General features: G+C 41.8%; 2 protein-coding genes across 2 annotated transcripts; both read right to left on the bottom strand.

Annotated features, from left to right (window-relative positions):
• Positions 1-5,279: 5,279 nt before the first annotated feature.
• On the bottom strand, positions 5,280-13,375 carry LOC306936946 (bMERB domain-containing protein 1; the record flags this gene model as incomplete). The annotated part of the gene is made up of 6 exons (XM_079520611.1): positions 13,273-13,375; positions 10,475-10,598; positions 8,021-8,094; positions 6,787-6,901; positions 5,550-5,623; positions 5,280-5,398 (listed from the first exon to the last, which is right to left on the bottom strand). The coding sequence occupies exons 1-6, from the start codon at positions 13,352-13,354 to the stop codon at positions 5,280-5,282; spliced, it is 588 nt and encodes a 195-aa protein (XP_079376737.1). The 5' UTR covers positions 13,355-13,375.
• Positions 13,376-15,150: 1,775 nt separating this feature from the next.
• On the bottom strand, positions 15,151-19,470 carry mfsd6l (major facilitator superfamily domain containing 6-like). Its single transcript, XM_079520595.1, has 2 exons — positions 19,265-19,470; positions 15,151-18,710 (listed from the first exon to the last, which is right to left on the bottom strand). Exon 2 carries the CDS (start codon positions 18,672-18,674, stop codon positions 16,842-16,844), a length of 1,833 nt encoding a protein of 610 aa, XP_079376721.1. The 5' UTR covers positions 18,675-18,710; positions 19,265-19,470; the 3' UTR covers positions 15,151-16,841.
• Between the last annotated feature and the right edge of the window lie 3,816 nt (positions 19,471-23,286).

Raw genomic sequence — 23,286 nt, forward strand, 5'->3', positions numbered from 1 at the left:
CTATCTACAAACTCACAACGCATTGCAATGAAACACATTGTGAGCTTGTAGATCAGCTATTATATAAGGTAGCCTATTTAGTGTAGAGGGAAAGGGGGAGTAGTATAGACCCCTAGGGTACTCCGGTCAATGACATATAAAGGGTTTAAATCCATTTGCCTCTGCAGTTGAAGAGCAAAAAGCGTGTGCCCTCTTATAGCACTCTGTGATCCCTGCCTATCAGCATCCAGCCATCAGCTCTGATCGTCCCTGTGTGGCTGGTGTCATGCTGGCTGTCTTTTCAGCTGTCACTCTAACAGTGTGCGACACATAAGGAACTGCAAATGTCGATGTGGTGTTGAACCAGGCTGAAATGCCACAGATGTCGCAACACCACTGTCAATGTGACAAACATCAACTGGCACCGTGAAAAGATTCCATGCAATCTGGAACCTGCTCACTGTTTGGCAAATGCATTTTCTCCTCTGTGGATATTATGGCAAAAGGGCCTTTGCTGTGACTCGGTGAGGGCAGAGTAGTTTATTGGATTGGATAGTGACTCCATGATTAACTACTTATCCCTCTTTCTCTATACAGAGAGAGATGGATAAGCCCCCAGGCCTATACAGGCCGGTTCTCCTTTTCCCTCAACACAAAATATCCTTGCCGAAAATAGCTGGCCTATAAAGCTCACAAAGCGTCACAATGTGGGGTTGTTGTGAGATTGTAGATCTGCTATATCTTTGCTGAACATGCATGTCCCAGTATAGGAACACAAACGTTATAGGTTTAATGAGGTTAAAGTAGTAGGAGGTGTTTCAATATGGAACCATGCAGTCAAAACCAAGTTAAGATGTCAAACCCTCATTTGTCCTTAGTTTGGAGTGCTACTGAATTTGCAAATCACATTGAAAATCAGGGAATAAAAAGCTGAGGTGTGACCAGCATCTATTGAATGCATGCACTCAAGAACTATTGTGCCCCTAACAGGGTATAGTAGTAAGTACTGTAAAATATCCAGAGAGCTCAGTTATCTCATCTCACCCTTTGTTGGGGTAATTGCTAGTCTACAGTATGTGCACCTGCCTTATTCTCTCTCTCTCTCTCTCTCTCTCTCTTTCTCTCTCACTCGCACGTGCACACACACACACACACACACACACACACACACACACACACACACACACACACACACACACACACACACACACACACACACACACACACACACACACACACACACACACACACACTACTATCTGACATAGATCTCCCCCTTAAATGTCATGGGCATTTGTCAGTTGGTAAGAAATACGGTGCTCTGCTCTTACACAAGGGCCGACCGACAAATTGATCCATCTGCTGCAGGATTGAGCCTGGGATTGTAAAAGCTTGCAATGCAGGAGACCCACGAAGTTTGACAGACTTTAATTGGCGAGACATGTTATTTCCTTTTCAGGGATTGTTTACACTACAGTAATGTCTCTGCCGAGAACACCTAGCTTCCAATTAGGGTGGCTTTGTGGGCAACCTGTCTACATTCACAGTATGGAGCCTAATGATTATGCATCTCATCCTCCGAATTAAGTGTGGTGGGGTGTCTCTTTAATTAAGTGTGGTGGGGTGTCTCTTTAATTAAGTGTGGTGGGGTGTCTCTTTTGAATTAAGTGTGGTGGGGTGTCTCTTTTGCTAATAATCTTAATCACTAGCCTAAAGGCCAAAGCGCACCAATGCAACTAGTCACAACTGACAAAACAGTTTTAAGGCGACTGTGGCTCAAGAGGTAGAGCAGGTCGTCCAATGATCCATGGGTCGGCGGTTCGAATCCCGGCTCCTCCTGTCTACATGTCGAAGTGTCCTTGGGCAAGACACTGAACCCCAAATTGCTCCCGATGTGCTGGGTGGTACCTTGCATGGCTTCCGCCGCAATCGGTGTATGAATGTGTGTGTGAATGGGTGAATGTAATGCACAATCTATGTAAAGTGCCTTGGATAAAGGCGCTATATAAATGCACCATTTACCATTTTACCATTTAAGGTCAACTGCACCAATGCAATAGGCTCTTAGCCACTCTGATATACTCAGGCTCCGGATTTTTTAAATTCTAGCCTAGGTACCCAGGCTTTTATTTTCATTCGCATTTGGCTCAACAGTTTTCATACAAGCTTTGAATGTATTGCCAGCAACATGGATCTTGTGTGTATGGCCTGCAACCAAAATTGATTCAGTGATAAACCATGGATTTGCCATGTCTTAGTTATTATTAGGATTTCAACGCATCAGATAGATTAGTTATGGTAGAAGTCTTGAAGAAAGGTTTGGTCATAAAAGTTTATAATTTCATTACTAAACACAAAACCAGCTTTTTCAGTCAGAAAATGCTTAATACAGGCTATATTGGCCCAGTGATCCCAACATCAAACACTGGCTCCATGTTTCTGGTTTATTGTGATCAGATCAATAGATAGGTAGACATACATGTATTGACCTTGTAATAGAAATGTAGTTGTCATAGCAGCACTGCAGTATGAAACACAGGACAGATACAGAATGATAAGGGTAGAGAGATCTAAGCACAAAGAGTAAAACATATAATAAATGAGTAGACAGGTAGGCTACATTACAGTAACATACAGTACAGGGAGCAAAAATCATGTACAACCCCATTAACGTTATTGTAAATCCGGACCGGTTTTGTTTGAGATTTGGATGTGTGGGTACAATGACAACACAGTATGAATCAGCTGGCCTGGGAGTCTTATAAACACCTTTAACAAAGTTATGCTTAATCAAAGTATTTGACCAATGAGATGGAATGGAATAAAACTCAATATACTGAGTGAAAGAAGAATCACCTTGAAGATTGTCTTGGTTACTGGCTGGAAAGCTGCATGTCTGCAATGTTGCTCCCAGTGGTGCTAATTCATTATTTCAAGCCAAAATGTTAGTCTTTGCCAGGCAATGTGTTTCGTCATGAGAATTTTAAAACTAGCTGCCTCTTGCCCTTTCACATGTGAATCCAATGATGGAGGCTTTTAGAATGCTGTCATGTAGGCCTACTGAGGATTGCAGAGCCTAAGCCACTATAGACCACAATGCGTATTTGCGTTCTGAGGATGAGTCATCGGTGAGCGCAGTGCTTCTGAATGTGTGTGTGCGTGCGTGCGTGCGTGCGTGCGTGCGTGCGTGCGTGCGTGTGTGTGTGCGCCGTGTGTGCACATGTGTGTGCATGTGCGTGTGTGGAGGAGAGGGGTGGTAGCTGAGGTGGTATGTGCTCCTGTAGAAGAATTGTGAACAGCTGGTTCTCTGCGTACAACAACAGCACTCTCCTCACATGCATCAGCTGGTTGTCAGGGTAGTTGTTATACAGATGGATATAGGATGCTCTTTGAAAGTAAGATGTCTAGCTCCCACACAGATATATGTAGAAATTGTAGATACTTTGTCACCCCCCCCCCCTCACATTCATTAAACATCGATGTGGATGTGTGCGTTTGTACTTAAGCAAAACACTATTCCCTATTCACCTACTGTAATGTCACAATACAGTGTAGTTAATTGCACTACACTGTGGTGATAAAGAAAGCAAGTTGTTGTGAACTCCCATTGCAAATATCATATGGTCATTTATCACACTGCTAAACTGTGCTGGTAGTCATCAAGCTCCACAACCAAGCCCCCATACGTGTTTTGATCTGGTCATAGATTAATGACTCCTGCTTGACTCTGACACATTGGGATGTAGACTGTTGATAGACTGTACATGAGAGACTTTAAGTCCATTTGGTTGTTTACAGAGGCACTGTGGAGGATTCAAACCTCTAGTCTCCGCAGTGATGTGGGCAGGAACTTCACCCCCAGCTGCCACAACTCGGACGCCGTCAGCTGGCAAGCTAATTAAATTAACCTAATACTGGACATAGTCTCACTTTGAGTGCATGGATAAATGCATTCTTCATATTCATGTGTCATATTGTACAGTCAAAGCCTGTAGTCTAAAAAACCAAGATCGACATGCTTCAACCAGACAGCTTCAAGCATTTTTGTTTATCATAAAGTTGTGGTGCTAAAATATCGGTTCACAGTGGAGAAATATAATATATAGATAACAGCTAATACAGTATAAAATCTCATCCATCTATATGAAGCCAAAGCTGGACCCTATATCTGAAATTATGTTACAATAATGTGAAATAATGTGATGTTCATGTTTTTTTTTTTTTTTTTTTTTTTTACATTTTTGTCCAAATTTAGTGTCAATTCCCAATTCCCCCCATGTGTATAGTCCAGTAATACAAAAACACAATGAGAAGCTATAGCTGTTTCTTTTCAACCAATCTGGGAAACCATTCAATAAAAAAACAACAAAAAAAACAAACAATTTCTTATAGTTGGAAGAGTATAGTTTCTTTTTGAAGATTCTGCTCTTAGAATGTTAGCAGACTGCTAACAGCAGATTCTACTGATTAGCAGAAATTGCAGAGTCTGGCTTAAAAGACTACTTGTCACCTGACAGGAGTTGTACTGGGAGGATGTAACGCATGTGGAGGAACATGCTATCTTTCCCAGTTCAGCTCCCCACTGAACAGGCTGTAGGATGGGATAGTGACAGAGATCGCCCTCTTCACCTGGCTTGCATTCAATGAACGAGAACAATTGTGTTCACTGGAACGCACAGGAGGCACTGTGGAGTCCCAGGCTCCATGGTGATGCGCAGGAACTTTACTCCTGCGTCACCTGGACGCCCATTATGTTGAAGGCTGAGCAGGATTCCAGTGATCTGTGACAAAATGTCACAGAATACCAACGGTACTGTAACTGGAGCAATTAGAGATTAGCACTGTGTACTTAGCAGCTATAGGGCGTCTGAAGTATCAGGTCTAATACACCACAAATGCATAATTGCACAACCACAGGAAACATGATAGTGACTACAGTAATTATCTTCTGGAAAGGAAAACATTCAAATATCCAATAGGAATGTCAGCCAATTAGTGTACTGTACCTGCTGCAAAACAGTGATTCACAGCAGCAGATAAATTATTACAAATTATTATTGTCTGTAATATAATAATTTGTTATAATTTATAAGCACATCAATGCAGACTGTCTTAACACGCATACTGCATACTGTATACATACAAATGCTCACGCACGCACGCACGCACGCACGCACGCACCCACGCACGCACGCACCCACGCACGCACGCACGCACACACACAGTCCCTCAAACACAAGCGCAAACACATCTACATACATAGAAAGTGTTCTCATTATGTGTCCCCTGTGGATGTTGTTCTACATAATGGAGCAGGTGAAGCCACAACATTCTTTCAGGAGTGTCAGCCCAGTTTTGGTGAGGAATGGCGTTGATGTCTGCTGGGATTTAGAGGCCACTCTTTGTTCCTGTGGATGACCTAAATAAAAAGCCAAGGTATATAAATGTGCTTTATATTCACAAGGATATGACTGCTGTTACAGAACAAAACTTTACTGAGCATTGAAATTGCTATAATAATGCATTTGATGTTGCTGAAGAGAGTCATAGCTCCATGGTAACATGCTTACCGGGTTTCTTGCTCAAATTCTTGGGGAATTTGCACTGTAAGAAGTCTGACATTTCTCTGTCTTCCTCTCTTTCCCTGTAGGCAAAGGGAGGATTTAATTATGTACTGCACAGTGATGACAGTTATCATCATTTTGGCTATGAAAATCTTTTGATGCCAAATCCCTTGTGTAAATCTACTGTGTTTGCGTGCATGCGTGTGTGTCAGTGTTTCTAAGTGGTCTGGTATGTAGTTAATTTAGAATGAATTCATATTCTTTACATTTTAATTGGCTTCAATCAGTATGTTTTACAGCAACTTAGGCTGTACCCAAATGGGTGCACATGTTGCAGATCATTTAGCCCACTCAGAAAAAAAAGGCTAAACATCACATACACTATTTGATAGTTTAATTCAACGGCGCAGCAGTTGCTCTCTGAATAATGAAAGTATGATGGCTTCCGACAAATACCACCTGCCGCCTGTCTGAAAACTGCCAATCAGACATTCTCACTCAGAGAATAAGCATGACATACTTGGCATGGTTGATGTTAGTGGCATAAACAGTCCATCTATGTGGTATACCACATTGCATGCAGTACAGAACGAAGAGAAGAGATTCGCCCTGAGATTCGCCCTGCTTAGATACAGCCATAAACCACAGCTGTGGTGAATCGATATGACATTATAAATCATCTGTTCAGGCCGGAGCAAAAACCTATTTAAAGGATATCAAACCTGCCACAGAGTATTACCATATGGTATCCTTTTACCTTTCTAGACATTGAGGAAGCTGTGGTGGTGGGTACATTGCATCAAGGATCATGTTGGAGCTATTCATTGTTTTGTAATATTTCTTAATTAAACATATATTTATTTATTTTGTTGCCTTTTTAAAGAATTATTTGATTGGCCACAATTGGCAGCCATTTCTCTTGAAGCTTTCTTTCATTGACTCCAATGTAAGTCAAACAAATCATTTTCCACTAGTCTTGTTGTTTCATTCCAGCCCAGCCTGTACCTGTACCTATTCAAATCCCCTTTTCATCTTTAAAATTGTAACATTTTTGCTTTGCTTAGTTTGTAACTTGTGTGTGTGTGTGTGTGTGTGTGTGTGTGTGTGTGTGTGTGTGTGTGTGTGTGTGTGTGTGTGTGTGTGTGTGTGTGTGTGTGTGTGTGCGTGTGCGTGCGTGTGCGTGCGTGCGCGCGCGCGCGTGCGTGCATATGAAGTGAAACACATTGCTGAATGCTGGTCTCACCTTAGCCTTTCAAATTCCACATCATCCACCAGGAAGTCTCTGGTCTCCACCAGCTTGTGAATTTGCAGCAGCAGCTCTTCTTCTCGCAGTACGTCCTCCTTGGATTTGTCTTTGTCTGTCCATGCACAGAACATGTTTTGTTGAGTGTTGAAAGTATGGTGGGGTCATTTCAACACATGCATTATTACTACGTATATGTGCAGATAGTGCTGTTCATCATTCAGACATCCAATTCATTATGCAACATTATTTACAGTGTTTCCATTGATTGTTTTATTTATTTTTCAAAGCCAGGGATCTTTGAGTTTGCTCAATATTGGTGGAGAAGGCTGAAAATGTACTGTCGAGATTAGAAGTTTATCTAAGTTCCTGTAATATTATATAGAATATAGAACTGAAAATCCTACAATGAAAATCATCACGTTTCTACGGTGCAACTTGTCCTTTGTGTTGTCATGGGGATGACCTTCTACATAGCCTGCAGCAACATGACGTTGCTCTGTCGGGCAGAAACCTTGTTTCTCCAACTAAGTTTCAAATTCTTATGTTTTTGTGTAAATTACAGCCTGACTTCATCACACAAGAGTGTCACACAAAAGTAGTGAAAATAGCAGATCTACAAGCACACAAGCTTGTAAATCTGCTATTTTCACTATTTTAAAATGTTTTTTAAAATAATAATTAAAAAAAGGAAAGGTTGGCCTGGGCCAGGCTTAGCGGTCCAGGCACCTTGGCTGGTAATCCAGCATGACAGTGTGTCGCGGGTTCGAGTCCCGATCCCGACCAACTTTGCTGTGTGTCTTCCCCCCCATCTCTCTCCCCGTTTCATGTCTATCTACTGTACAACTATCAATAAAGGCAAAAAGCCCAAATAATTTATTTAAAAAAAAAAAGGTTTTGGAAGGTTTCCATTAGACAGCAGCGATGAGGGAGTCACGCTTTCTGAATATTTTCATAATGATCACTACTGCAATAAGAGAAATTTAATTGTTATTCAATGGCGATCGCCAGAGATGAGTTATTTTCTGCCCAACGGTCTTCATGTTTTCATTGCAGAAACTGTTAGTTGCAAGAGAACTTTAATGAAAGGAATAAATAGCTCTAGTTCATCGCTGAGTTCAGAAGCAACAGATAAAGATGATCAATACTATTTGGATTTATATCATGTCCAGGTAGCATGCAGCACAACTGAAGGTTCCACCAAAAATCTACAAAAAAAAGCTGTAATGTTCACCTGGTAGCGAGACCAGTTTCTGAAGCTCCGTCTTCAACCTTGTGATTTCTTTGCAGAGCTGAATGTCATCCATCCTGTGGGGAAACAAACATGTAAACGATGAAGGCATTTCAAAGCCAGCCAACAAAGAAAACACCTTCCTAGAGGGCTTGTTATTTGCAAGAAACCTAATAGATTTAGAACCTGCCTTTATAATGGGGTTGGCTGAAGTTTATTGGGTGGAGAGGCTGTCTGCATGCATAGTAATCAGAAGTTCAGTAGCCTATATGTGTCAAAGTTAGTGTCTCTGAGCAAGACACCCCTTAAAAGTTCCCCCGGGCGCTCATCATGCCCATCTGAGAAACCATCAGTTGGGTGAAACAGAATGCCTTCCTGTGTTCCAATGTATCCAATGTATATAAATATACTTTTCATTGATTACATATTTATAGAACCCAAAGTCAGACTTTAAACTTGACGTCCCTATGTTGGGCATGTCAGTGTATAGTTGAAACTTTTCAAACATTTCCAAACAATTCACAAGAATAGAATATCTATAAGCTCACAACGCGACACGTTATGATCTTGTACTGTAGATTGTCTGTTTTCAATACATTTTTTCAAAATGATGTCACACAGCTCTCTGGAGGAGAGTATCTGCAGAGAATCTGGCCATTCTGAGAGGAAGTCGCACAGATCTGACAGACTTTCAATCAGCAGTCACAGGGGACTGGCGTTGCTAATAATTCAACCATGAAAACGACCACCACTACTATATCAAACATGGTATTTTTTGTAAGGAAACAGGAGACCGTTTAGAAGCCCTCAAGTCTTCAGAATGGAGGAGATAAACGGAGCAGATACAGAAACAACAGTGCAATGAAGAAGAAAGATGGACTGTTATAATATCTTCTCACAATACTGAAAAACACAGACGGGATCTTCCGATGGCGAGACAGTGTCCAATGTATAGTAACTCAAGTGGTTGCCGGTCATGAAAACAACAGGAGAGTGTTGATTTGATTCCCCATTGGTTTCAGTTGGGTTAAGATGATACCAGGTCCTCCGGAAATGTTGGCTGAAACACAGCGCCATGTGAATGAATCACTCCTGACGGTATCAGATCTTATTACAGCGGCTGACTCAGGGCTACATTTCAAAGCTTCAGGGGGTCGGACACACTCGATTCCCACTAGACTAAACAAGGCTGTAGAGCGCCTGGCTGTTATTACAATAATGGCAAAATGAGAAAAATTACCCCAGATACTATAGAAACATGTCCCAGGCTCTTGGGAACAGGAAATGTGTTATGATTCAAGATACTGGTTTTTGTGTCAGGACTGTGACTCACAAGCTGCTATTAAGCACAGTAAATTACAGTACTACTGTACAGATTTGAGTTTGACTGTGTGCTTGTAGGGTGGGCAATGGCTGATTTAAGCAGTCACACTTAGCCTGAGTCAAACTAATTGGACTCTGAACTAGGAGTGACTATACACTCCTGTTATGCACACAGGATCAGCCATTCCCACACAGAGAGAAAGAGCCTCTGTCTTGCCAACTGTGTATTGGTGGGAGGGAGGGGCTGAATAAACAATATGAAAATGTGTCTGCAATTTGAATTAAACTATTCATAATGTTGATGTCTCATTCATACAGTTTGATGTGGTTGCAGTAGGGGGGAAAACCCTGTAAGAAATAAACATTGCATCACTTTATCACTGCATAATATTTGCAGAAGAAAAAAAAGGAAAAAATACTATTATTGTCATAATACACTGGTCAAGTGTATATTCCTAGCAGCCCCCCTCCCCCAACATGAAAAAACACACTTCCATCCAGAATGCACACATTTGCATATTGTCGATCTACCTCGAGGGAAAGAAAAAGGCAGCAGAATCATTATAAACATGGATCAGAGAGCGAGCGAGCAAGAGAGAGAGAGAGCGAAAGAGAGAGAGAGAGTGAGAGAGGGAGAGAGCGAGAGAGGGAGTAGGAAGAACAGATCTATTCGTTTGATCATAGGCAGCATTTTGGTTTAGAAACCCTGTGTGTGCGTGAGTGTGTGCATGCGTGTGTGTGTGTGTGCCTACGTGTGTTGTGCATGTACGTGTGAGTGTCTATGTATGTAATAGCTCCACCAGCAGTCACCTAATAGGACCTCTGGCAGATCGGCACTGTCCTCCTCATATAACGCACAGATCTCCCCCTGTTAGATGTTATTCCATATAATTAGGGACTGTGTGTAACTGTTACTAACAAGCACGACAAAACAACCAACCATTATTAGCACACACAGAATCATGCAGCTTTATGACCTAGAACAGAAATAACTTTTTTTAGGATGGTTAGATTTGACAATTACTTTTTTATTGTACGTCCTTTGCCATCATAGTGTTGGTTATACCTTCTGTTAAACCATTTGTGTTGCCTTTTGATTAGTGGTTATAGTTCAGTAGAAGAATGGGGTCTTACATGTATCTCAGTTCTGACTCCCTTCTTACAAGGATGTCACGTATCCGCTCGATTTTAAACAGCTCTCCTTCGATGTCAGCAATTCTGATGGAGGAGTCGGCCATTGAAATTATGTCTTCGTCTGCTGAAAAGAAGTCAAGAATACCAGTTTGAAAAGGGATTTAGGATGTGAGGAATTAATAAGAGATTACCCCTCATAACATGTGGTGTTAATCTATTTGACAGACAGCTGCAGTTTTGAACCTGCTGCAACTCAATGTTTGTTTTTTTAAACAGTCACAAAATTATCACTGGTCATGCCTCACTATCTACAACACATTGTATCAAGGAATCACCTTGGAAACAGGTAGGCTAGCATGTGTCAGTTCATCATTATGACCATGCTGCTGCTTTTGCTGAGCGACACAGTTGTAGTGTACATACTGTAGGAGGAATTATGAGACATGTGAGGATGACCACACTCACACACACACACACACACACACACACACACACACACACACACACACACACACGCACACACGCATGCACGCATACCCTACCCTGACCACAATTATCGACTTAAGTTAAGCCTCAATAGTGGAGATAGCGGAGTCAAATACAAACCGTAAATAGATGTGACAGAGAATCGGTGATGACTCACATGCGGGAGGTTGGCATGCTGAGAGCTCATGCTCTAGTGAGTTTGAATGTAGGCTATAATGAACTGCGTTAAGTCATTAGAACAGACGGATGCAGTCTCATTAACGCTTCCTCAATTCTGCCAGCGACGGTGTCAGGAGGTGGTCCCTTACTCCCTTCCATTGATCATAGACAGCTGAACTGCTCTAATTGCTCTTATTAAAGATCACGCTTTACAATGTTGGAAGGAACACTCATTAGAATATTACAATAATTTCAACTGAAGTTTTACAACAGCAAAGATGAGGAGAATGCTGCATTAATTGCACATTGAGAATGATATGGTGCAGGTCACTGGTCACTATAGAAACTCTATATTTACAGTATTAGTTGCGATGTGAGCTTGTAGATCTGCTATTTCTACCGAATGTTCGCCCCCAGATTGGGGAAGCTGGGGATTAAATCTGAGCATATAGCTTCACAGATGCTCTCAAAGTTCCACATCACAGTGCAGATTGAACAGGTATAATGAAAGCCCAATTATTCATTCTGTACTACAGAATAACTGCACTGCCCATGCCACCCTGTACCACCGTCCACCTCCTGCTCCCCATGTACCTGCTATCTACAGTATGAGTCACCCAGCACTGCTGCAGGATTGGCTTTTAATTACCCGACCTTGTCTTGAAGAATTACATTAAAACCATTGTGGATTGTGTGTGTAAAACAACGCACGCACGCACGCACGCACGCACGCACGCACGCACGCACGCACGCACGCACGCACGCACGCACGCACGCACGCACGCACGCACGCACGCACGCACGCACGCACGCACGCACGCACGCACGCACGCACACACACACACACACACACACACACACACCACACAACCACAGTTCGTGTACGGTATGTTTCATGCTGAATAAGCCAAAGAGCCTAATTCTTTTTCATTAAGTGCATTCCTTCCCCATGGGCAATTATGTTTGCAGTTGTCAAAATTGCTCTTGACGTTTTGATGTCATGCTGCACTGTGAATGCCTGCTCTACAGTCAGTATATGTCGGACTGCATCTGGCATTTAAAATGATCAGATACACATCAGAGCACATTGATTGCATTGGTTTTCTGTATCACCTGTGATTGCTCCGTGCACATAGCATGCATATCAGTACTATAACTAAGTGGGAGAGAGGTTCCATTCATGACCATGTTCTGTCCTAAAAGTGAGTGGTGTAGTGTCTGATTCTAAAGTAGGCCTAGCTGTGAATAAACGTCTCTGATAAGAGAACATTATGAAAGGTTATACATGCTGTGATATTGATAAAGAGAGACATATGTTGAAGACAGACTAATCTTACTGTGGTTAAAGGGAGTGACAGGGCCTTAATTCTTGCTTCCAAGAAATTCCACCCTAACCCTAAACCACAGGTCAACAAGTCCTCAAAAGCTATAGGCTTGTGGACACAATTAAGCAAACAAACAAGATAGGAGGAAATAAACACTTCTGTGTGTGCGTGTTTGTGTGTGTTTGTGTGTGTGTGTGTGTGTGTGTGTGTGTGTGTGTGTGTGTGTGTGCATGTGCGTGTGTGTGTGCGTGGTACAATGAATTATGAGCCAATAGATGCTACCACAAGTTTACAGGTTCATGAGCAATGAGCATAACCAAGCCAACAGACCAGAACGTCATGACTGAAGGATAGTCCTAAATTCTAACCCAAGATGAAGATAAAGAATGAACTTTAATGCTATTGTACACTGACATATGCATCAAATCTACAATGTCATAACCTGGACTTAGCTACTCTACACGCAGATGTTAGTGCATGAATAGGTCAGTCTATGCAAGAAATCAAATGGTCAGTGTTGAATTAAATTACTTTACAGTCTACTCGAAGTGGAAGTTGATACACAAAAGTAGATACACATTTTAAAATACTTTGTTTAGACCAATTACCACCTGTCACACTTATACAAGCAAACATCCAATCACTTTGCAGACATATGTCTGCAAAGTCAATGTTAATGTTAATGTTGTGTTAAAAGAGAAAACAGATAGACATTTGGAACTCAGGTCATAGCAGCACGGTAGGCATGAAAACAAAACAAAGCAAAAACAACAACTGCAGAGTAATAATAATGATAATAATATGCCCACTGATATCTCCAGAACTCACCAGTTTTTGCAGGTCCATCCACATGAGTCCGTTCTAAAGACCCATACTGTGCAGGTTGTGAGGTTTTTTCCCCCTTCTCCATATCTCTTGGATGACTTAAATATCCTCGTGTTCAATTTATCTGAACAGTAAATTAAACAATATCTTGCTTCTTGCCTTTTCATAACATTTGAATTAGCCTATAAAACGCATTTACTCTGTTCACGCCAAACCAACATGTGAATGTTGACAGGAGGAAAGCTGCCAACAGATGTGGAGCCGACTTCTGTGCGTTTGAAGACTGGAGTCGGAGAATCTCAGCACCTCTTATGGATGGACAGCGCATGTGACGTGACAGCTGTTCACATGCGCCATCTTGTGACGAACACGCAGAACTCCCTCAACGACAATGCAGCTGCAACGCATCACGCATGAGTCATGACATGCGTGATGTTGGAGTGATGGGGGAGGCCCGGGAGGAAGAATCTTCCAACCAACCAAGTGCACGAAAAATACAGCAACAAGAAAACAACGAATTCAAAAAAGTTACAAAAAATAAAGATCACAGGGAAGCCTGCATGAGTAGGCTATAATTAATTAATTATACTCCTATGAAACAAAATATTTAAAGAATAAAATACAAGACAACATAGCTCTTCTATCTTCTTGAAATTTTCATCAAGCCTAAGTTGAGTTAATAAAATGACGATTACTTATGCTTTACTATAAAGCCTGGCCCTCGATGACCAAAGCATCTGGGTTGTTTATATTTATTTTGTTTTGAAAGAGTATCAGCATCTATCCTGTAGGTGGAAGTGCTTCACATACGGACTCGTAATTTTCATACACAGATATTCTCACCACCACAGACTCAGTGGGGTACAAAGGGTACAAAGTGAAAGATCAGATTATCAAGATATCTTTCCAGAGATACAAAGGCAGCGCCGCCATCTCACAAACGCTGGGTGGAGGATGTTATGTCACATCTCAAACTCGAAGAACTTAAATATACAATCAGGGGCTCCACTCAGAAATATATCAGAGTTTGGCAACCATTTCTAACCTACTTTGCGGTAGTATTTTCTACCTAGTCATTGGCCATCTCCCCCTTCATTTTTATTTATCTTTTTGTATTTTATTTCAGTTAGTTGATTTCATTAATGTACAATTTGTGTTTTTTTACATTGTATTTCAGACTTTTTTATTTTATACATGAATGTTGAGTACTGGTGTTGTTGTTTTGTCCTGTATCTGTTTTGTAATTGTTATGTATCTGTTGTTTGTCCTGTCTCAAACTTCAATAAAAATACTTGAATAATTAATTTCCAGAGATACAATAAGAAACCTTGTAAACCCCCCTCCCCTTTAATGGTCTACGATTCATACTACATCGGGTGCACCGTCAAGAGTTTTTGGGCAAAAATGTAATTGTTCATTAATAGGGAAAGTAATATTTTAATCATATATAGTACCGGTATGTTTTTTTCTCAACATTTCATAGAATGTATGCCTTCACAAATAAATAAAAAAGGGGGAGAAGCAATTCATAGTTCAAGCATAGTGCATTTCCTATTCTCAAGATCCTGCAACATTTTATCTGGGGTTCTTTTCTTATCATTATTGTATCAGCTCAACGCCTCAGGTGGGATCTAACCAAGGGTTTTCTCTACTGCAAGAAGCATGTAATATTTGAAACATTGTTTCAAAATATCATGGAATAAACACTGCACTGAAAGGCACACCGAGAAATGTCAGGATGACATCTGTCTGATACCAGCTGTTCCAGATAGAAAAGCAAATATACTGTAGTACTTATGGTGTGTGTGTGTGTGTGTGTGTGTTAAAGCGAGGCAGCAAAAACTATTTATTTTACTAAGCTAAGAAGGGCCATTAGCTTCATACTGTGTGGAGCTTTTTATTAGATGAAAAGAAGATATTACACAAACTTGCTAACTTGGTGATTTCAGAAATGTTCTCACTTGTACTGGGTATAGTTCAGCAGATGTAAATCCTGCTACTTTACAGTGTTGTTTTCGTCGACTAAAACTATGACGAAAAATGTTCGACTACCTTTTTTTCACTGAAGAAAACTAAATGGAAACTAAGCTATGTTGACTAAAACTAAGACCGACAATTTCATCAACAAATAAAAACTAGACTTTTTAGGGACTAGTGGACAAGAGATCCAGTGTAAGTCATTTTACACTTGGTTGCATGCTGAAAATAGCAGATCTACAAGCTCACAACACGTCGCAGCGAGACGTGTTGTGAGCTTATAGATCTGCTATTTTCAGCAAGTGTAAAAACAGTCATTACGACGGCATCAAGGCCCGCCAAAAGTTTTTTTTTTTTTTTAAACATTAAACATTTTTTAAACATTTTAGTTAACTAAATCAACTGTAGATTTAGTCGACTAAGATCTTATGGTATTTAGTCGACTAACTAACACTAAAACATTCCAGGTGACTAAAATGTGACTAAAACTAAATTAAAAGTATTCAACAGACTTATGACTAAAAGTTAAATCTAAATTTGCTGCCAAAAATCAACACTGCTACTATGGCATGATTCTGTATTGCTTATTCTCCTATGGCATGATTCTGTATTGCTTATTCTCATTCTGGTATGCAATGGATTATTGACTTCTCTCTATAGCGGGTATGCACGTGACATCATCATCATACCCGGAAGTTATGCAGGAAAACCTGAGTGGCAAAAAACTACTTTCTGGCCTTGACAGCCCATACAGTACATCCAAACAGAAAAGTCCTATCTGATTGCATTAACGATGTTAAACAACGTTAAACTCACTTTATGTATGCTCATACCAAAATGAATTTTACTACCATCATTAAGTATATCAGGCACATACAGCATGTGTGATTATGTCAGATACAGATAACTAAACATTCAAATGAACATCTTTGGACAAAAGTAAATACAATACTTTTTTTTTATACATGGATTGAATATTGGTATTCATTTTATATCAGCCTGACATCAGTGCGGGATGCTGCTATTTCGAGTCCAGATTGCAGGTTTGCAAAGGCAATCTGTAGTTTTATTAGAAGTTGCTTTTCAGACTTCGTTCATAACAGAACAAAACAGGCCAGTTGAACTACTGTAAGACACATTTGACAAAGATAAATGGAAATACAGGTCAGGAAAACACATTTTGTCAAACTAGTCGTTCACCAAATATAACGTTACATACTTAAATATAGTATATTTTCCATTCTTTCCAATAGCTTTAAGCAAGGGTTTGTCTCCATTGTTGTCAAAGCAGTTGAGTATACAGCACTTTACAGTAGTTCTGAATTGAAATGTAAATAAAATATATAAGTTTGTTTACACGAGCAGTCTGGCAAAGTAAATAGCAATAACATCAAATCAGCAGGGGTCTCCTATACAAAACCACGTTTGGTTAAACAAACACTAAGCAGACTACCTGGGTGTGGTGAGCTGAGTTGCTCCACAACAGCCTCACAGCATACACACTCCCTGTATTTACACTGAGCTGAAGGATCCATCATTTATATTGTCAACGGTGGCCAAGCTGTCTGTTTTACTAAATGACACTCCCCACATCCCTAATCCTGTTTTCTTAAAGGACTACAGTTATTGTTGCTCTTGTCAAGTTCCATGGCTTTAACCAGCCAGTCCTGGTCAGAGTCGGAATCACTCGCCTCGCTAGCGTCAGCCGCCAGAAGACGAGAGTAGTTAATCATGCGCTGTTGAGGGGCTTTCCACTGGAGCAGTGGCAGACAGAGGCACCAGAGAGCCAGAACCACTGCAGCTCCCCTGAAGAGCCAGCCCACCCCAAACCTCTGGACCACAAACCCCCCAGCCAAGCTTCCCAGGCCTGCTCCCAGGTCCAGAGACAGGCCCTTGTAGACCCAGGTCACGCTCCTCTCAGCGCCTGGCGGGGCTACATCCTCACACTGTACCCACACCGCCCACCAGAGGGCTCCACCACTGAAGCAGCTCAACACCTGAACAGGGACCACGGCCCAGGGTCCCCAGAGGAATGAGTAATAGAGGCACTGTAGCGCCAAACTGACAGCCCCGACAACAAGCACCCTCCCTGGGTTAAGGAGTTTAGACATGCAGCCAGCCAGAAGAGGGAAGGCTGCCTGAGAGAGCAAGGAAAAGGCCAGAGACACTCCCATGTGCAGCTCATTGCTGCCATGGTCCTGCATCTGCCAGAGGAGGAAGTTCTCCACAGTGGAGCCTGCCATCCCTACCAGAAAGGTAGTAATCACACAGAGCAGGGCCCGGGGATGCCCGTGCACCAGCTTCACAGCTTTGAGAAGCCCGTTGTTCTTGCCTCGCTTCTTGTTCAGATAGAGAGGCAGGAACGCCACGGCAGGCAGGGCCAGAATCATCAGCCCAGCATAGGAATAAAAATGTACGGCGCTCCTGGGCGTCTGTTTGAAGATGAGGCAGCGTAAGCGACTCACCAGCAACCCTGCTCCCCCGGCCCCGCAGGCCGCTCCCAGCAGCCCCCACACCCTGGTACTGCCATAGCGTTCCGAGGCGTCCACATAGTCCAGGAACTCGTAGAGGCCGTCATCTGCCGTTCGCTCCAGAGGGGAGCAAACAAGCTCCCATATCAACACCACGATGATCATCATGAAGAACAGCTGGTGCTGGATGTCCATCGCCTTCAGGCTTCCCCAGATGTCGAAATGAAAATGACCATCCACCTCTTCCACGCTATTGGCCGGGAACCTTACGTTCCTCACCAGTTTTGACGAGTTGGGGTGTTTGTGATGTACAATGGAGGCATTACCATGTAGCTCTTCGAAACTGCTGCTGCTGCTGCTGTTGACCACCATAGACGCATTCATTTGTGAGATATGAGGGGTTGATTCATTACGGTGCTGCTGCAGTGTGTCAAGTGAGGCTTTGGTCTGCATGGCAGGTTTGGTGTCTCCTGCCGTCGTTGTTGGCGACGTGACAATGGAATGAGACATGGCATGAGCGGTACTGACATCTATGTGGGTTGGAGTTGACAATGTGGTGGCTTTAACGATATCCGTGAGGATGGAATCACCCGGACCTGCAGTCAGACTTGTGCCGACATCAGACGTGTTACAGCAACTGGTCAATCTGTCACCGTCTGTAGCTGGGATGAGTGGAACAACCAGGGCAGCTGCCGCTGAACAAACAAGGCAGCCTGTTATGATGGCCCTCCTCTTATTGTAATGCTTAGACAGCGCACTGGCCAGGGGGCTCCAGACCAGCGATATGAAGTGCTTGGTGGCCATGATGAGGCCCGTCATTGCAGGGGTCAGGCCTAGCTGTCTGAAATACAGGGTGAGGAAGGGGAGGAGGCAGCCTCTGGCGCATGAACACAGGAAGCTGAAAGTGCCAGCCAGGACCAGGGCGCTATTAATGTCTATCTGCTTGTTCCCCTTCATGACTGCCAGCCCAGGGAGCTCACACACTCTTCAGATCTGTCTCACATGGAGAGAGAGAGAGAGAGAGAGAGAGAGAGAGAGAGAGAGAGAGAGATGGCGGACAGGGAAGGGGAGAGAGAGATGGTTGAAGTTAGCACTATTAAAGAAAAGGTTATGACTTTGAGGGAGGTACAAAAAAATAAAATCCAGGACAGTATTGTATTTTAGCTGCCAACTTATTAATGTGCCAACATTACACTATAGCAGCTGTGTATGGGGTTGCATGAATTGCATTTATAAATGTAATCTAATTCAAAAACAAATTATCAAAACTTACAGCGTCTCCAGTAATTGTAACACTTTGTAGTACTAGTAGGCCTACTTCAACACCAAGCCATAACTTAGATTAAACTGAAACTAAAATAAAAATTAATGAATACAAACTTAAAAAGGGATTAATTATTATACAGCATTTTGGCAGGCAGCAGCAGCACCTGTCTGCCTTTCTTATCAAGATGCAGAGCACGTCCATGCAGGTCCACGTCATGTGCAAAAGTTACAGACAGTGGTATGGACACAAGTAGAAAATGGATACAATGAAGAATGTTTACCTTCCAAAATTTGACGAATGTACGGTCCTTATCTTCCAGCACTCATTTCACATTGTATTTCTACGTTCGTGTGTCCGTTTTATTTGTTGATGTTTAGTTTTCTTCTGTCGACTGTCGCGCGGCTGCTACCTGTTGCCTTTGGAAGCAGTATGCACTTGCAGCTGCAGCAGTCCACTCACTCAGGTGACAGTCTCCCATAGCCTGTAGCAACGATGGTCGCGCTGTGATTGGCTAGTTGGCTGTCAAGGCAACCGAAGTATTGATTATACTTGGTCGACTCCGACTCGTACGACTTTAATTGATTGATTGATTGAAATTTGTATTCAGTTTGTAGAATGGGTTCAGTTCAATAGAAAGTAGGCTACAGGTCAATACAAAAAGTGATGATATAACCAGGAAAAGCACCGAAAAGCGCCAAAAATATTAAAGCATGACAAAAGTTAGAGAACTCACAAAGGAAAATATTTTACTATCCACTGAATATTTGTCTCATCACAAATCATTCACAAATCACATCATGATCAAACGTGAAACGGCAGCCATGATGATGAGATGATGACAGTGATGAGTCTGATGATGACCCATTTGTGGCAGCGGTGGCCGAACGGATAGCGGCGCGGTCTAGATACCGGAAGGTTCCCAGTTCGAATCAGCCGTCCGACACGTTAGAATTACCACCGCTGAAATGCCCTTGAACAAGGCATCAACCACTACGATGAAATGTGTTCTATGAGCAGGGCCTGGCTGGAAACAAGTTCTTGAGCTTAGCCCAGATACCCTGGGTAAATATAGATTTAATTTCATTTCATTTCAAGAATACCGTACTCAACAGGTGCCTGAGCCAGTGAGTGTGGTCGTCCCTCCGGGCCATGGGATGCTGTACCATTTTTACACACAAGCGCAAGTAGAATCCCCCCACCCCTCCTCCCCCATGGGCTCCAATGGGTAAGTCACGTTAAACATGTCTTTAGTTCAAGGAAGTAAGTTAATCTAAAAAGCATATAACACGAAGAACAAGTTTCATCTGAAACTGGAATGAGTTAGTGTTGGACAGGCATAACATAGAATAGAATAGAATAGAATAGAATAGAATAGAATACCGGTAGAATAGAATACCCTAGAATAGAAAAGTTATAAAACACAGTGCTGGGCCCTAGAAACAAATAGACAGCAATTTATCTTGCATTTCATATACAGTAGATACATAGGCCTACATTATACACATAATGTGTAGGCCAAGGCCAGTGTGTAGGCCAACATGGTAATATCTTCTGTCACTTAATTTAACTTAAAGTAACCTGTACTTTGTGCAAACAACATAACACTGTAAACATCCTTTTCATCATTACATTTCAGCTACTGTAGGCTATAATCCATCCTGCTGGATAAGTATGTGACCTTTCTTCTCAACACATAACTGTCATATATGTTACTCTGGTCTCTGCATATAATAACCATATTGTAACTAAATTGGTACATTTGGAGTATATGCAGCAGTCCAACCATAATACTAATAGACTAAATTGTTTCATGTAGTAAAAAAGACATGTCATTCATTGTGCCATAGTGAGATAATTGTCAACCAAATGTGAATATGCCGCAATTATTAGTGTTGACAGATTTATGACGATTTCTCAGGCACAATCTACATTATAACCATAATTTACATTTCAAATCAGATATTCCTCTCATTAGACTACAAATGTACAATACAGTTACAGTATAGTAACGTACACAATCTACACTACAGTACTTTAAATTTACAATTACTTTGACACTTTGACCTCTACGTATTCCTGTAAATATAACATTAGCCTCTTGGACTTAATGCATCTAATCAAATTGATCTTCTTTGTTGATATAAATGTTGAATAGTGTACATTTAATATCTTTGTGTATCTCCACCAAGTTGTAGTCCATGTAAACATACTGGGGTAAATGAAAGGGACTCTGCTTCTCAGCATGCAATTTAGAACAAACAAAACACTCATATCACATGATGATTCCGCTGAAGGTGTTGATTGGCACGGACAGGTTCTTGTTCAAATACGTGTTCAGTTTGACTTCTGGCTGGAGGCCATATCCTGGATCCAAGCAGGGCGATATCTCAATTCTATGAATAAAAGTGTCAATATGACTTCATTATCGGAGTTGACGATGTCCGTTTCAAAAGGAACAATAAGGCATTCACTGAGGCATGTCCCATGGTGTCAGCTTAGTTTGGACATTGTCATAATTATGTCCTGCGGGAATCCGCATCATGAGCCCTGATGTTAAGGTTCTGCAGGGTACAGATCTCCTGTGATCGAAATAGATGAGATTAAATGAATGTTTGCAGGGCAGGCTCGCGGAATGCACTGTGCATAGTTCATATTGATGTACATTACATTACCGAACATTGACATACTGTATATGCTGCTATATTGTGTATTCATTCAATTATATCCTCCTTTTTGCTATACTGTACATATATTCACTCAAACATACTGTTTAGTCATTGTTAGGCTGTCACTGTACATAATATTTACTCAAATGTTTGATTCATATGCCCATTGTTGATAGATGCTTGTATACTGTATTCATCTATCCACTGTTGATTACTATGGTCCTCATCAAACCCTGTACACTCAAGACACTTCCCCCGCTCCATATATGGAGCTGACTTGTTCTGACATTCCATATGTTGATCTGACCTCACCAAAACCTGTACACTCAAGACACGCTCCATATATGGCCAGTACAGAATTCATTCCATATGTTGATCTGACCCCTCATGCCAAAGCGCCAGCGCTTGCCCAGCATTATAAACCAGAGTTTCCCACACAGTTCAGCTTAGAATAAGGACTTAAAATGATGCATGAGCATTTAACAATGCTCACATGAACAACCTATTAATGAGATATTATAAATGTTAAAACAGTTTCTATTTGTAACTTTAAAATGTTTCATCTCTGGCAACGCATTGAAAAATAAAATGTGAAAAACACTGAAAACAGTGTTGAATAGTCATTATGCAGAGTAAGCCTCGGACAGGATGTGGTTGACAACACTCACTGAGTAGTTCCTTTTTCGGTTTCTCGTAACAGTGATAGTCATGTCCCGTAAACCTAACTGAGAGATATCTATATTTACACGTCATGTATGTTAAAACACCACTGTGGTCTGTGGTTCCTTCCTACAGCAGTATGTGTGTCACATTCAACCAGTAGTACCTTGACAGAATAGATTGGCAGATAGACTGCCAATCTATCTACCGGCGGTAGGGCATGCAATAGGAAGACATCTTCAGGTAACAGGTTAGAGGTTACCATTTTAGCAAGCTTTGGAATCATATGGCTCCCAGGCTGTTAATGTTGCTGGCGTACCACGGAGTGAGGCGAGAGAAAGTTTACCATGAATCCCCTGACAAGAAAAACAAACCATTCCATGTATTTCCCAATTCCCATGAAGCTTTCTGTTTGCCTCCATGTGGCTTACTGGTGAACTGCTAAGGACATCGTTCCACATCAGTGACTGGTATGTAGTACAACTGAAGGTTCAGTTTCTGCAAACTAAGACATTAGACTCTCTTTCCCTATGAGGAAGAAATGCAATGTGTAAAATCCAGGAAGACACACACACACACACACACACACACACACACACACACACACACACACACACACACACACACACACACACACACACACACACACACACACACACTTGGTAGAAGAAAAAAGCAAGCCTTCCGAGCTTGCTACTTGCTACTTGTCCCTAATTGGCCCCCGTATTGCACCGTATTTCCGGTCATACATGAATGGACTCCTAGCGCGAGGCTGCTCTCAGAGCTCTCTGTCCAGCTGTAGGTCTCTGACTTATTTTTCTACGCCACTGTCCACAGATTGCACTGACACTCTCTTCTCCTCATGTTTTCCATCAGTGCCAGTGTGAGCAAAGTCAACAAGAGTCTCCCCTATTATGTAAGAGGAGAGTTTAGTACAGTAGTACACACTACAGTGGTATATGTCCGGTATTCAAAA

Source organism: Electrona antarctica (genome assembly GCF_951216825.1).
Source record: "Electrona antarctica genome assembly, chromosome: 14".
Lineage (NCBI taxonomy): Eukaryota > Metazoa > Chordata > Actinopteri > Myctophiformes > Myctophidae > Electrona > Electrona antarctica.

Excerpts from the sequence above, each read along its gene's own strand:
- mfsd6l (XM_079520595.1), bottom strand. The coding sequence starts at position 18,674 with ATGAAGGGGAACAAGCAGATAGACATTAATAGCGCCCTGGTCCTGGCT.